Below are 13,024 nucleotides of genomic sequence, written 5' to 3'. Positions count from 1 at the left end.
CTAGCTTGGGATACAAACCATAGACATTGAGAGTTTGCCAATGGGCCCTTAAGGCACATGGAATCTGCTGGTGCATCTTGTTTGGTACAGGCAACTCCCAATTTATGTGGGGTGTGTGTTACATTCCAAGGCACCACATGTTTAAATGAAATCACGTGCTGTGCTTTTCCGTATATAAGACAAGGTTTTTTTAAAATAGGGTTAAAAATCTGGCGGTGTCTTATATACGGATAGTGCATATGCCCATTTTCTAAATTTGGAGTCCCCAAAAGTAGGGGGTGTCTTATTCATGGGGGCATCTTATACACAGTGAAACACCACTGGAAAAGCCTGCAAACACCCTGTTCTGTCCTTGCTCTGAATCGTGACTTTTGGGGTCACTTCCGGGTTTAGCGGTTTTCCCCAGTTTAAGATTGCTTATATGCTTACAGTATTACAAACAGGTCTTGGCTGCCTGGATATTTGAATCTGTGGTGTTCATAGCAAGGTCTGGGTACTAATTCCCTGTGTTTGTATATGTGAATATTCCCATAACAAGCATTTAAATAGCAGGACCTGCTTGTAAATTCACAGTTGTACAGTTAAAAGGAACCTTTGCCATAGTTAGCAGATAACTTTGCATGCATCAGACAACCAGCAACAACTTTAAGAAAAAACCAGATCAGTCTGTGACCAAGAAGTCACAGAGTCTACAGTTCTCCAACAAAGGGGGAGGAGCCAAGGAAAAGTGGACTGGTGGGAGAGGGGAGGCTCCAAGCCCCCCCCCCCCCCCCGTACACTTCCAACCTTGCTCACTAGGAACTCTCCATGGTGCTGAGACAACAAAGCTGCCTTGTCCTGGGGTGAGCTCCTCTGCAGGGCAGTCATAAAGAATAGATAACATCAGTATTCCTACTGCTGGAAGACTTCAAAGAGCTGACTGAAGGTCTTTTGAAAATCTCTGGAGGAAGTTGTCATACCCAAAGAACAGATTGTCTGTTGATCCTAAATAGGTACTGCTCCCCCCCCCCATGGGAACTGACTCCAGGAGAGAGTTTGCACATCTAGAATCCATTCTTTAAAAAAGGTAAAGGACCCCTGACAGTTAAGTCCAGTTGCGAACGACTCTGGGGTCGCGGCGCTCATCTCATTTTACTGGCTGAGAGAGCCGACGTTTGTCTGCAGACAGTTTTTCCGGGTCATGAGGCCAGCATGACTAAGCCACTTCTGGCGAAACCAGATCAGTGCATGGAAACGCCATTTACCTTCCTGCTGTAGTGGTACCTATTTATCTACTTGCACTTTGATGTTCTTTTGAACTGCTAGGTTGTTAAGAGCTGGGACCAAGCAACGGGAGCTCACCCTGTCACAGGGATTTGAACTGCCAGCCTTCCAATCGGCAAGCCCTAGGCTCTGTGGTTTAGACCACAGCGCCACCCACGTCCCATAGAACTCATTCTTAAGGAGTGCTATTTTTCTAGAAAAAGAGGTGCCGAAACTCACCATGAATGCCTCCATTGTTCTCTTATAATGGCAATGGAACCCACCTGAGAGGTGCCAAAACTGAGTTCCGGTGAGTACCCACTGTTCTTAAGACATTCATCTGAAACAGATGAAAGGACCAACTTGCCATAGATATAATGTTTGAAGAGAATTATGATAAACTCACTCCTTTTTAATGGGTTCTTTGGTAATTCCTTCTATTTCCCAAGTTCAGGAGTGTGTGCTGATCATTAAGTAGTGAACAAACAGCACCTTCAATGAATAATAGGAAGTTCTCTGCATGCTCAGGAAATCACACATTATTCAGTGTTAGGAGGGTGGAACTGTAGGAGAAAAAGAGAGGCAGCAAATTATTATTATTATTGCTATCATTATTATCTATTAAATTTGTATGCTGCCTTTCATCTAAATATCACAACATAAAAATAAATACAAAATGAGAACACAAAGTACATAATAAAACAAAAATGAACCAATTATGCTGCTCCCACAAACACATTTAAAAGCCCATAGAACGTTTAATCAGAGAAATGTTTTCACCTGCTGCCAAATATATGTAACAAAGACACCAGGCAACCCACCTTGGGAGAGCATTCCATAAACAGGGAGCCACTGCAGAAAAGGCCCGTTCTTGTGTTGCCACCCTCCAGGCCTCTTGCAAAAGAGGCACATGAAGAAGGGCCTCAGATGATGATTTGGGTCAGTTCATATGGGGAGAGGCGGTCCTTGAGATATTGCAGTCCTGAGCCATTTAAGGCTTTATAGGTCAAAACCAGCATTTTGAATTGGGCCCAGAAACTAATCAGTAGCCAGTGCAGTCAGGTCAGGATTGGTGTAATGTGCTCAAACCGTCTTGTCTCAGTGCGCAACCTGGCCACCCAATTGTGCACCACCTGAAGTTCTAAACTGTCTTCATAGGCAGCCCCACATATTGCAATAACCTAACCTGGAGGTTTGATTCCTCCCAGGCACCTGAAAACAACTGTGTGTGCCATGTACCTAGTCCCATTGCCATGCCAGGGCTTGCACAGCAGACTTCAGAAAGTCACTGCATAGGTTCCTGTCTGGTTATGGTGAGAGGATGAAATAGGAGCCAGAAGGGCACTAGGAAGAGAGAGCTTTGAAGGCCCTGGTGCACTAGCTCCTGCAGCTCCTATGAGGAAGGGCTGGGGCTCAGTGGTAGAACATCTGCTTTGCTTGCAGAAGGCTCAGGTTCAATCCCCATCATCTCCAGATAGGGCTGGGAAAGACCCCTGCCTGAATCGCTGGAGAGCCACTGCCAGTCAGTGTAGCCAATAGTGTACTGAGCGACATGGACCAGTGGTCTGGTTCATTCTCCAACAGCTTCCTATGTTATTATTTTAATCAGCCCTTTATTTAGAATCATGAGTGCTAGAATCTTACTTTAATTTTTACAGGAAATGCTCTGTGGTAGAATGTCCCAGGTTCAATCCCCAGCATTCCAGGTGGGCCTGGGAGGGGGCCCGTGCCTGAAACCCTTGAAAACCTCTGAGAGTCAGTGTAAGCCAGGCATCCCCAAACTGCAACCCTCCAGATGTTTTTGCCTATAACTCCCATGATCCCTAGCTAACAGGACCAGTGGTCGGGGAAGATGGGAATTGTAGTCAAAACATCTGGAGGGCCGAAGTTTGGGGATGCCTGGTGTAAGCAATAGTGAGTTAGATGGACCAATTGTCTAAGGCAGTTTCCTATTTTCTCCATGTTAAAAGCTCATACAAATGAGCACTGAAGTGAAATTAAAATGCTGACAGTGTTACTGAACTGATTACACAAGATTTGGTGTCAACAAATGTGAATGCTAGCTTACCAATCATGGCCATAAATTTAATGCTGTTGACCAACGGTGAAGGCTTCTGTTATGCACTCCTTCTCAGCAGTAAAAAATAAAACACACTGGGATCAGCATTTTAGTGGGAATTCCCCCTATCAATGCACACATTTGCATGTAATGCAAACTTTTTTGCAAAACAAATTTTCTTGATATAATGTATTTATATGCACACCTTCCAGTGTATGTAGTGATGTAGAGAGCCAGTGTGGTGTAGTGGTTAAGAGTGGTAGACTCGTAATCTGGTGAACCAGGTTTGAGTCTCTGCTCCTCCACATGCGGCTGCTGGATGACCTTGGGCTAGTCACACTTCTCTGTAGTCTCTCAGCCTCACTCACCTCACAGAGTGTTTGTTGTGGGGAAGGAAGGGAAAGGAGAATGTTAGCCGCTTTGAGACTCCTTAGGGTAGTGATAAAGCGGGATATCAAATCCAAACTCTTCTTCTTCCTCAAGCACATGCTCTTTCATATATATTATTTGGCCAGCGAAATGCACTGCGAAATTCAGAGAAGTGTAAATTTCAAAGGACTTCTGTCTTTGGGTTTGTGCATTGTTTTGGAAAGTGCAAATTTAGGAAGGTTTGCCAAAGTCTAATGGAACTTAATGGTGCTTGCTTCCTCAGTAGACATGTAAAATACTAGAAGTTGATGGAATGAATGCTCTTCTTTCCAGTGCATTAGTGAACTGCGGAATCGTGTTGAGGGATTTTGAGGTTCACCATATCCTCCATCTTTAGTTTGGTTTATAGATGCAGTGGGGACATGTCCTTGCTTACCAAGTGTTCTCTGTGTGCATGAAGAAGCTATGGATCGGAGCTGGGAAACGGCTGTGTGTTTTCATATGAAGAGGCAGGTTAGGCTCTTGCAGCAAAACACAATATTTTTGCCTCAAGCCCCTTGATAATTTTGCTATATCTTTTGTGCTGTTTTGGGTTATATTTTCCAGAGATTGTGATTTGGGAGGGGGCAGAAGGAGAGTGCCGTATTTGTATTTCTTAGACCTTCCTTTCTTCTCCCTTCCTTCCTTTAAAAAAAGATCTCAGAATAATCTCATATAATTTTTTAAAAAAATCTGAAAGAGAGCTGGGGAAAGAACCTCTCTGCTTTTTCACTCCCCCACCCCCTTTAGACAAAGAAACAGCTTCCCCTGCATGTTGTTTTTAAATACTCTTTATTCCTTTTGCCTATTTCAGCGTGACCTTGACCTATAACTCATGACCTAAAAATGTAATTACTTTTAAGTCTTCCCCGCACAGCTGCCACTATGAAAAAGTATATAGAGAGGTTTGGTCACTCATGTCAGAGGAGAAACCTTGTAATTGTAAGTTAAGCAATGAGATGCTGTCCATTCTTGCTCCGCACAGCAAGGTTGTTGCTTTCGAGGAGAGGAGGGATGGGGAAACCCATAATAGAATCTGTTATAAATTACCAAGCCTCTCCCAGGGTAGATTAACTTCTTAGTTAGCTCCTTTGGCATCTTGGAGGAAGCAGTGGCTGTTAAGATTTGCTTCCTTTTCTTTCTTTCTTTCTTTCTTTCTTTCTTTCTTTCTTTCTTTCTTTCTTTCTTTCTTTCTTTGTTCATTCACCAGTGAAATTCAAAGGGGTGAAAATACAGTGACTGTGTTACTACTCAACATGCCAGACTGGAGACTTTGTTCAGGATATTTATATTATATTATATTATATTATATTATATTATATTATATTATATTATATTATATTATTAATATGTTTTATTATATTATAGATATATAGTTAAGAGTTCCAGGCTTCCTTCCAATATGCCCTCCTCCTCTCTCTGGGTGAAGTGCAGAAATAAAAAGTGCAGATCAATAAATTCATAACATCGGAACACCAGTTTCAACAATTGCCAAACTGGCGAGAATGGTAGATTAACCCAACATGTGAAAGCAAATATGCAGCACAGTGGATAAAGAGCAAAACAAAAACCACCCCAAAATAACAGTGCACCTGAACATACATAGGGAAAGGTCATAGCTTGGTGGTAGAGCTGCTGCTTTGCATGCAGAGAGCCCCAGCTCTCTGGGGCTCTCTGCATGCAGTCCCTGTTGCCTCCAGGTAGGACTGGGAATGTCCCCTGCCAGGCACCCTGGAGAGTTGCTTCCAGTTAGTGTAGACAATACTGAGCTAGGTACACCAATGGTCTGAGCTAGTGTACGGCAGGTTGAAACCAGCAAACACCAGGAACACCACACACAAACATGGGGCAGGGAATGTTAAACCTGCTCGCTCAAAACCTTACTGTTGTTTTTGTCTCTGGGCACTCAGGCATTTCGGGAGACAAGGTGGAGGTGGATCCTGTAACGAATCAGAAAGCCAGCACCAAGTTCTGGATTAAACAGAAGCCCATCTCCATCGATTGTGAGCTCCTCTGCACTTGTGACCTTGCAGAAGAAAAGAGCCCAAGTGAGTATCCTGCCTGCCTTCCCTGTTTCCACCTAGCCTCTTCTCACCTCCCTTCCATCCACCCCTGCCCACCCAACCTACCGGTATTGTTTTATAGATTATAATTGCCGCATTGATTTCTCAGTCATATAATATGCCTTTTGTTGTAACTGTGATGTTTAGCTCATTTTTAGTCGCTGTTTTGTTAATAGTGCTGTATTTTATAGATTGCAACTGTTTTATTGATGATTTGTTAATTATTGTAGGACTTATGCTGTATTTGTGATGTTCTATAATGTTATCGTTATTTATTGCAGTGTTTCCCAACCTTGTGCCTCCAGCTGGTTTTGGACTACAACTCCCATCATCCCTAGCTAGCAAGACCAGTGGTCAGGAATGATGGGAATTGTAGTCCGAAAACAGCTGGAGGCACAAGGTTGGGAAACACTGATTTATTGTTTGTAAGCTGCTTTCAGATTCATTTGAATGAAAAGCGACATAGAAATACAATAAATCAAACCAGCTGTCAAATATCCTCCCCTTAAAGGCTTCCCCATTCCACCCAAATTCCAGTGTAGTCAATGTCATATAGCAGTTAAAGTGTTGTGTATTTCAACCTGGGAGACCAGGATTCAAATCCTCCCTCAGCCATGAAGCTCCCTGGGTGACCTTGTGCCAGTCACTGCCTCTCAGCCTCACCTACCTCACAGGGTTGTTGTGGTGATTAAATGAGAACGAGGAGAAACCTGCACACCCCTTTAGGTCCTTGGAGAAAAGATGGGATATAAATGCAATGCCCTGCAATCTGGAGTTAGGGTTGCCAGACTCAATAGTGGACAGGACTTCTGTGCCTTTAATTGCCCTGCTCTCTTTTGAGTCTGGAAACCTTGAAGAGAAACCAGCAGACCCTTTGTTTAATTTCCAAGCAAAGGGTCTGCTGGTTTCTCTTTAAGGTTTCCAGTCTCAAAGGAGAGCAGGGCAATTAAAGGCACAGAAGTCCTGTCCTCTATTGAGTCTGGCAACCCTATCTGTAGTATCTGGAGTATGGTGATCTGCACAGCCTCATCCTTTAGTGCACTGGTGGGGAACCTCTGGCCTATGAACCTAATTATGTCCAGCACAGATTACACCCACCCCACCCCACCCCCACAACCTATGTCCCCATCTCACACCTGGTGTTGTATACGGCATCAGCCACAAGGCATGTAAAGATGCAGCTGCAAAGGAACACTGCGTTTGGCAGCAGAAGCAAAACTCATTTCATTTCTGTAATCATAAATGTGTTCTGATTTAGAGTGAATTCAAAATGTGAAACTGGACATGTTCAGGATATGATGATGATGATGGCAAATGTTAATTGTATGCTTCACAACTGAAATAATATAGTTTGGGTATAAGAACGTAAGCAGAGCCTGGTTGCTGGATCAGATCAATGGCCCTTCCAGTCCAGGATCTGTTCTCTCAGTGTCCAGCTAGATTCCCCAAGGAGAAGCCCACAAGCAGGACCCAAGCACAAGAATACACTCTCCTCCTGTGATTTTCAGTAACTGGTATTCAGAAGCATTCCTGCCCCTGTGGCATTGGACCACTAAGTTGAGGGCCTGGTACCTAACTGCACTCACAAGCATCCTCCCTCTGGGTCAGATGGTTAGAGTGGGTAAGCAGGCAGCAATGGCAGCAGGGCCAAAGCCCTCAACGATCAGTAGAGTATGGATGTTGGCAGGTGTCCCACAATGCCAACAAACTGATTCCTGCCCTGGCAATTGGTATGTGCAGGCAGGCAGGGTAAGAATTCATTTATCCAGTGGACTCAGTTGCCGTTCTGTTTCAGCACCCTTATGTTTTTATGCAGTTGGAGGCAGAATATACCAAACAAACAAATCCCCCCCAAAAAATGTGCTCAATCAAGTTAATTTAGACAGGTGAGATATTGTTTGCTCTTTCTGCTCTGCTCCTGTTCACTCTGGCTCAGCCTCTTCTATGTGCCCCAATGGCAGCCATTTTGTGTTACGTCTCTCCCCACCCCACCCCTCTCTCACACACAGCAGCCATTTTGCAACTGGTGCCTATAGCACTTCCTCAAAATTCCAGTGTGCCCACTAGCTCAAAAAGTTAAGTAACCCATGGTTTAGGGGGGGAAAGGGATCACTAAATGGGGAGAGAATAGAAGTCTATAGGATCATGCATAGGGCAGAGAAAGTGGACCAATAAATTATTATCTCCCCGTCAATAATATGAAATAGATCAAGGTCTCGTTCAATGCAACAGGGTGGGCTTTTATGCCTTCTTTCTTAATTAGATAGATCCTAGATCCAACAGGGAGAAAGTACTTCTTCAAAGAATACAGAATTGTGCTATGGAATTCACTCCTATAAGATGGGACCACACAGTCCCAGATTTAGACGGCTTCTTAAGAAGCAGAGGGTGGCCTGTCTGGAAACATTTGACTGGGAGCTGGGATGCTGGACTAGGGGGGCCTTTGCATCTCCTTCAGCAGGGCTCTTTCCACTTTTTTTATGGAGCACCTGTGCCCCTGGAACATAAGCTTAAGGGATAAATACAAATACAACTTTGTGTGAAATATGCATGACCAAGCAGTTATTTTCTCATGAGTTGATTTGATTTGATTACTATTGGGGAAAGTGGGATAACCACACACATAAACACACACAGGATTTGAACATGTGGGGTGTTTTGGGGTTTTTTTTTGTTATAGTTCACAGTTTAAATAGTTATTTTGACATGCATTTTTCATTTTGACATGCATTATACTTTTTTCCCCTTCTTTAGATTGTAAGCCTATGGATAGGGACTGTACATCTTTCTAGGAACCTTTTTGGCTGAAGAGCAGGGTACAAATGCCCTAAATAAACAAAAAAAGAGTAATAGTTACTGGAGATTGCTCCCTAAGTGAAGCTGCAATCCATAAATAATGAGAGTAAGTGACTGAGTCAGGATCCAGAGCCGCACCCCACCCCACCCCACCCCCAAGCATTACAGTGCACAGACCCCTAAATTCCACTTTCCTGGTTTCCTGTGTCTGTAGCTCTCAGGGAACGGGAGTGAAGCTTGCAGCTATTTGAATCCCACCCAGGTTGTCTTCCTGAATCAATCCCTACAATCTTGAGGTTCTTTTTAAAGCAACAACCAGCTCACCCCCCACAATCAAACTTTTGTGCAGCATAATTATTCAGGATCTAGCCAATCCTGCATCATTTGGGTCCAGGACCAAGTCCCTAGCTAGACCACTTTGGCTCATTCACTTTTTTGTAATGTCAGAAGGATCTCTGGGGACCTTTGAGCGGCATATGGAGGTTGTGCATGGCTTGAAAGGAACTTTGGTCTTAACTGCACTGTACATCGTTCCCCACACAGATGGGAAAAGAGCATCCTTTTCAAAGTCCTGGAGGAATTTAAGTCAAGAATCCTTGCCCAGAAGAATAGCACCTTGAGTTGAGGAAAGATGCATTTTGCGCCTTAGGAAATTCAGCCTGGAGGTGAATCCATTCAGTTTTAATTTCTCTTTGGGTACACCTCAAAATATATTTATGCTTTCGTTCAACAGTGTAACTGCACATGGTTTATGTTTATTGTCATCAGATCTTGTTTGATAGCACTGTAGTTTGTAAAAATTTGTATAAGTTTCAAAAAATTAACTACAGGTAATTTAACAAAAATAGATATTTATGGCTTTAAAATAATAATAGAAATTTTTAAAACTTTTTGGATGAGGAAAGGATGAGTTCAGTGATGGAGCACGTACTTACCATGTGGAACATCCCTGGTTTAATCCCCGGGATGTCCAGGGCAAAACTGCTGTCAGAAATCCTGGGGAGCCTCTGCCAGTCAGTACAGACAATATTGACTTTGATGGAGTGATGATTTGCTTCCAGTATAAGGCAACCTATTCTGTTCCTGGAAAGAGTTGTAACTCAGTAGATTACCAGATAATCTATTTTCCACACTGAAGGTCCCAGGTCCAATCCCCAGCTTCTCCAGTGGGTCTGGGAGTGCCCTTTCCCTGAAATCCTGGAAAGCTGCTGCCAGTCAGTGTAGACACTGCTGAACGAGGTGGACCCAATTGTCTGACCCATTGGAAGTCATCTGTTTGTTGACATTCCCTGGCATTATCTCATCATGCATTGCAGGAGATTCACAGCAAAACAGGTTCTTTGTCACCCATTCTGGGGCTTTTTCTTCAATGAGTCCCTTTTGAACCTTTAAAGAGGGGAAATAACACTCATAACACTTATTTGGGTGGATGAAGGAATGATGCTTTCTTCCTAGCCCCAGGTTTGCCTGTGATCCTATCAGCAACGTGATATATGTTTGTTGCAGAGTTTACATCAAAAATTATTCCTGGGGCTTCCTTGAAATGAATTATGGCAGAGGGAGCGAGGCTGAGGGGGAGATAACGTTTTTTGAGTTCTGCAATATATTTTGTTTCCATGTTTTTATCTCTTGTAACACAACCATCCTCCATCTACTCTTTCCGAGGTGCACTGGAACGTGTCACAAACGGATGGTCCTGCACTTTCACTGTATAAAGATGCCTTTGCTCTTTTGTTAAAAAGAGACTCCCTTTCCAAAGGCATCAACTTGTGATTTCAGTAACATAAACCTCTTTCCTCTACCCTGATCACCAGAGAATACCCTTCAGAAACATCTCTTAAATATAGGTGTCTGTGGACATTGGGCTGTATCCAGCACTCAGTCCTACTCAGAGTAGAACCCCTCCCCGGAAACACACACTTCTTGGGATCCCAATTGCACACACACACACACCCATCCATCTAGGATGTTCCCCTTGGTCTTCCAGCTCCAACGCTCCAAGCTTCTCCTGATTCCGTTAGCCCTCTGTCAGATCTCAATGGGACCCAGGACCGGACTGTTGCCTTCTGGAATAATTTGGCAGCTTGAAGATGGCCTGATGCACAGGGCTGTGTCAGTGTCATTTCTGCTCCTAATTGGCCTTTGAGAATATTTCTGCCTCTTACACTAGGCTGGCTCACGGTTCTGAATCTTTATTTGCCATATAAATCCGGCTGCTTGAACTCAAACACTGGGAGAGGTGCTTGTAAAACCCCAAGCCCATTAGAATCTTGCAAAACACCATATCTATAAAGTGCTTGTTTAAATCAACCGCCATCTGATTATCACAAAAGATTTTGCAGGTTTTGAATCTTGAGGGGAAGCGTCCTGTCGTTAACGAGGAAGATTTAAGTCTTAATAAAGGAGCTACCATTTTTATTGCCAAAAAAGAGCTCTGTATCTCAATTAAGCGTACATAATATAAAGTCTAAAGGAAGCAACGTAATAAGCTTAATACAATTATGTCCTTTGGCAATAGTGTAATTTAAAGGAAATCTGATTCTCTTAATGTCTCTTTACATTGTTTGAGAAGAAGACAGGTCGGGAGTCAGTTCCTCAAGCCATTGCCTGCTCCACAAAAAAACTCTTGTGGGTGGAACATGACCAATGAAGGCTGTGTGGATGTTAACTTAAGAACAGAAGTTCCCTGATGGATCAGCCCAGTGGTCCATCTAGTCCACAATCTTGTTCTTGCAGTGGCTAATCAGAGGCCTCTGAGAAGTCCACAAACAGGCCCTGAATCCCACAGCACCCTTCCTCTCTGTGATGCTCAGCAGTTGGTATATAGAGGGATAGTGCCTCCGACTGTGGAGGGAGAACATAGGCCTTGTGGCTTATAGCCATGTTGTGCTGCTGAAAAAAACTGAGGCAACCAGATTAGCACAGTTTCTGCAGGGCAGCCATTTTGACCAAGTGTTCAAATGAGTGGCTTGTTCTGTTGACTCATTCATGAGGGTTTAGCCTCCAAATCTGTTTCCTTTCAAACCTGCAGCACCACAAGAGCCATACTGCATTGGGCCAAGCATCTAGCCAGAATGGGGGCAGAGCCTCCAGGTGCTATTGGGCTACAACTCCCAGGGGTGGAGGCCCTCCTCTATCATTCAGCTGCAGCAGAGGTAGAGGCAGAAGAGCAAGGCCCTCTCCCATTGGCTAAGCTGAGTGACTATCTACCATTTGGGCCCTCCTCAAGCTGTTTCTGTTCAAACTGGGAATCATAGAAGCCAACTCCCAGGGGCCAAGGTCCCTTCACTTCCCCCCCAATAATTTTTTTGAGGGGGCTGTCCCCCAAGTTAATGGGCATTGTCATTCAAATGGGGTGTGATGGGATGGGGCTTACTTGGAAAAAAAACCCAATATTTTATTTAAGTTGGCACCCCTGCTGAAAATTCTCAGAACAACTATGTTACTTTAAAAATTAATGCTCAAGATTGTTTACCTCATTCCTCCACATCCCATTTTTGTGTGTGTCGTGTCTCTTGAGATTGCAGACAATTAGCATTTTTCTGGAGTGACACGCTTGCATACCAGAACTTTAGATTTGTGCATTTAAAATGGATTAAAGCCCTCCACTTTTGCATCTCAGCACAAAAAAATAGAAGACTTTTTGTAGTTTTGGGAAATGTGGGGTGAATGGGAAGACATGTAAACATCCCGCAAGCAAACCAGGATGAATGCTCAATAAAGACCGGGTGTAACCTAACCTCTCTGTAAGCTTTATGCAAACAAAACAGGATGAAGGCTCCATAAACAGGTTATCTGGAAGGGCTGCAAGCCTGCATGCAGGGATTGTCTATTTATCTTCTGTATAGCACTTACAACATTTTAGGGCACTTGAGAATGATACACGATGATGATAATTCTTCTGCATTAGCTTCTCCCAGCCTTCTAACACGTGGCAACCACACAGCAGTGCCACCCACCAACCTCAGAAGCCAGTGGTGTGGTTGCCAAGCATTGAGCTTGGTGGCAACAAGAGCATTAATTAGGAGCATAGGAAACTTCTTTCTACTGGGTCATACCCATTGATCCATCTAGCCAAGCACTGCCTAGGCTGACTAACAGCAGCTCTTCAGAGTTTCAGGCAGCAAGTCTTTCTCAGCCCAACCTGGAGATGCCAGGGCTGGAACCTGAGACTGTCCCCATGGAAAACAAACACACTGCTGTTGCTGTTCACTTGGGGGGGGGAGGAATACTTTGGCCCTTCTGGTTCTGAATACAGGGTTTGAATTAAACAGTATAAGTACTGCATTGTACTGAGTCATACCCAGTTCTGCATTGGCACTGATGGGTGGCTTGCCTGGGTTTCAAGCAGGGAGCCTCTCCCAGCTCTACTTGGGAGATGCCTTTGGGGATTGAACTTGGGACCTTCGGCATACAATGCTCTGCCGCTGAGCTACAGCCCCACCCCCATTAATAG

At 44.0% G+C, this 13,024-nt stretch overlaps 1 protein-coding gene across 35 annotated transcripts in view; it reads left to right on the top strand.

Moving 5' to 3' along the window:
• Window positions 1-13,024, top strand: part of MAPKAP1 (MAPK associated protein 1) — a 204,625-nt gene that overhangs the window by 170,739 nt on the left and 20,862 nt on the right. For 27 of the 35 annotated variants that reach the window (XM_088664904.1, XM_088664903.1, XM_088664902.1 and 24 more), the window contains one exon: window positions 5,620-5,757. In XM_088664904.1, the coding sequence (XP_088521030.1) occupies window positions 5,620-5,757 (138 nt within the window). Of the gene's footprint in view, window positions 1-5,619; window positions 5,758-9,111; window positions 9,234-13,024 lie in introns of all 35 variants that reach the window. The other 8 variants (XR_015948704.1, XR_015948703.1, XR_015948710.1 and 5 more) reach the window with 1 other exon arrangement.

This window comes from Zootoca vivipara, chromosome Z2, assembly GCF_965207765.1.
Source record: "Zootoca vivipara chromosome Z2, rZooViv2.hap1.1, whole genome shotgun sequence".
Classification (NCBI taxonomy): Eukaryota; Metazoa; Chordata; class Lepidosauria; order Squamata; family Lacertidae; genus Zootoca; species Zootoca vivipara.
This window is presented reverse-complemented; position numbering and strand designations above follow the sequence as displayed.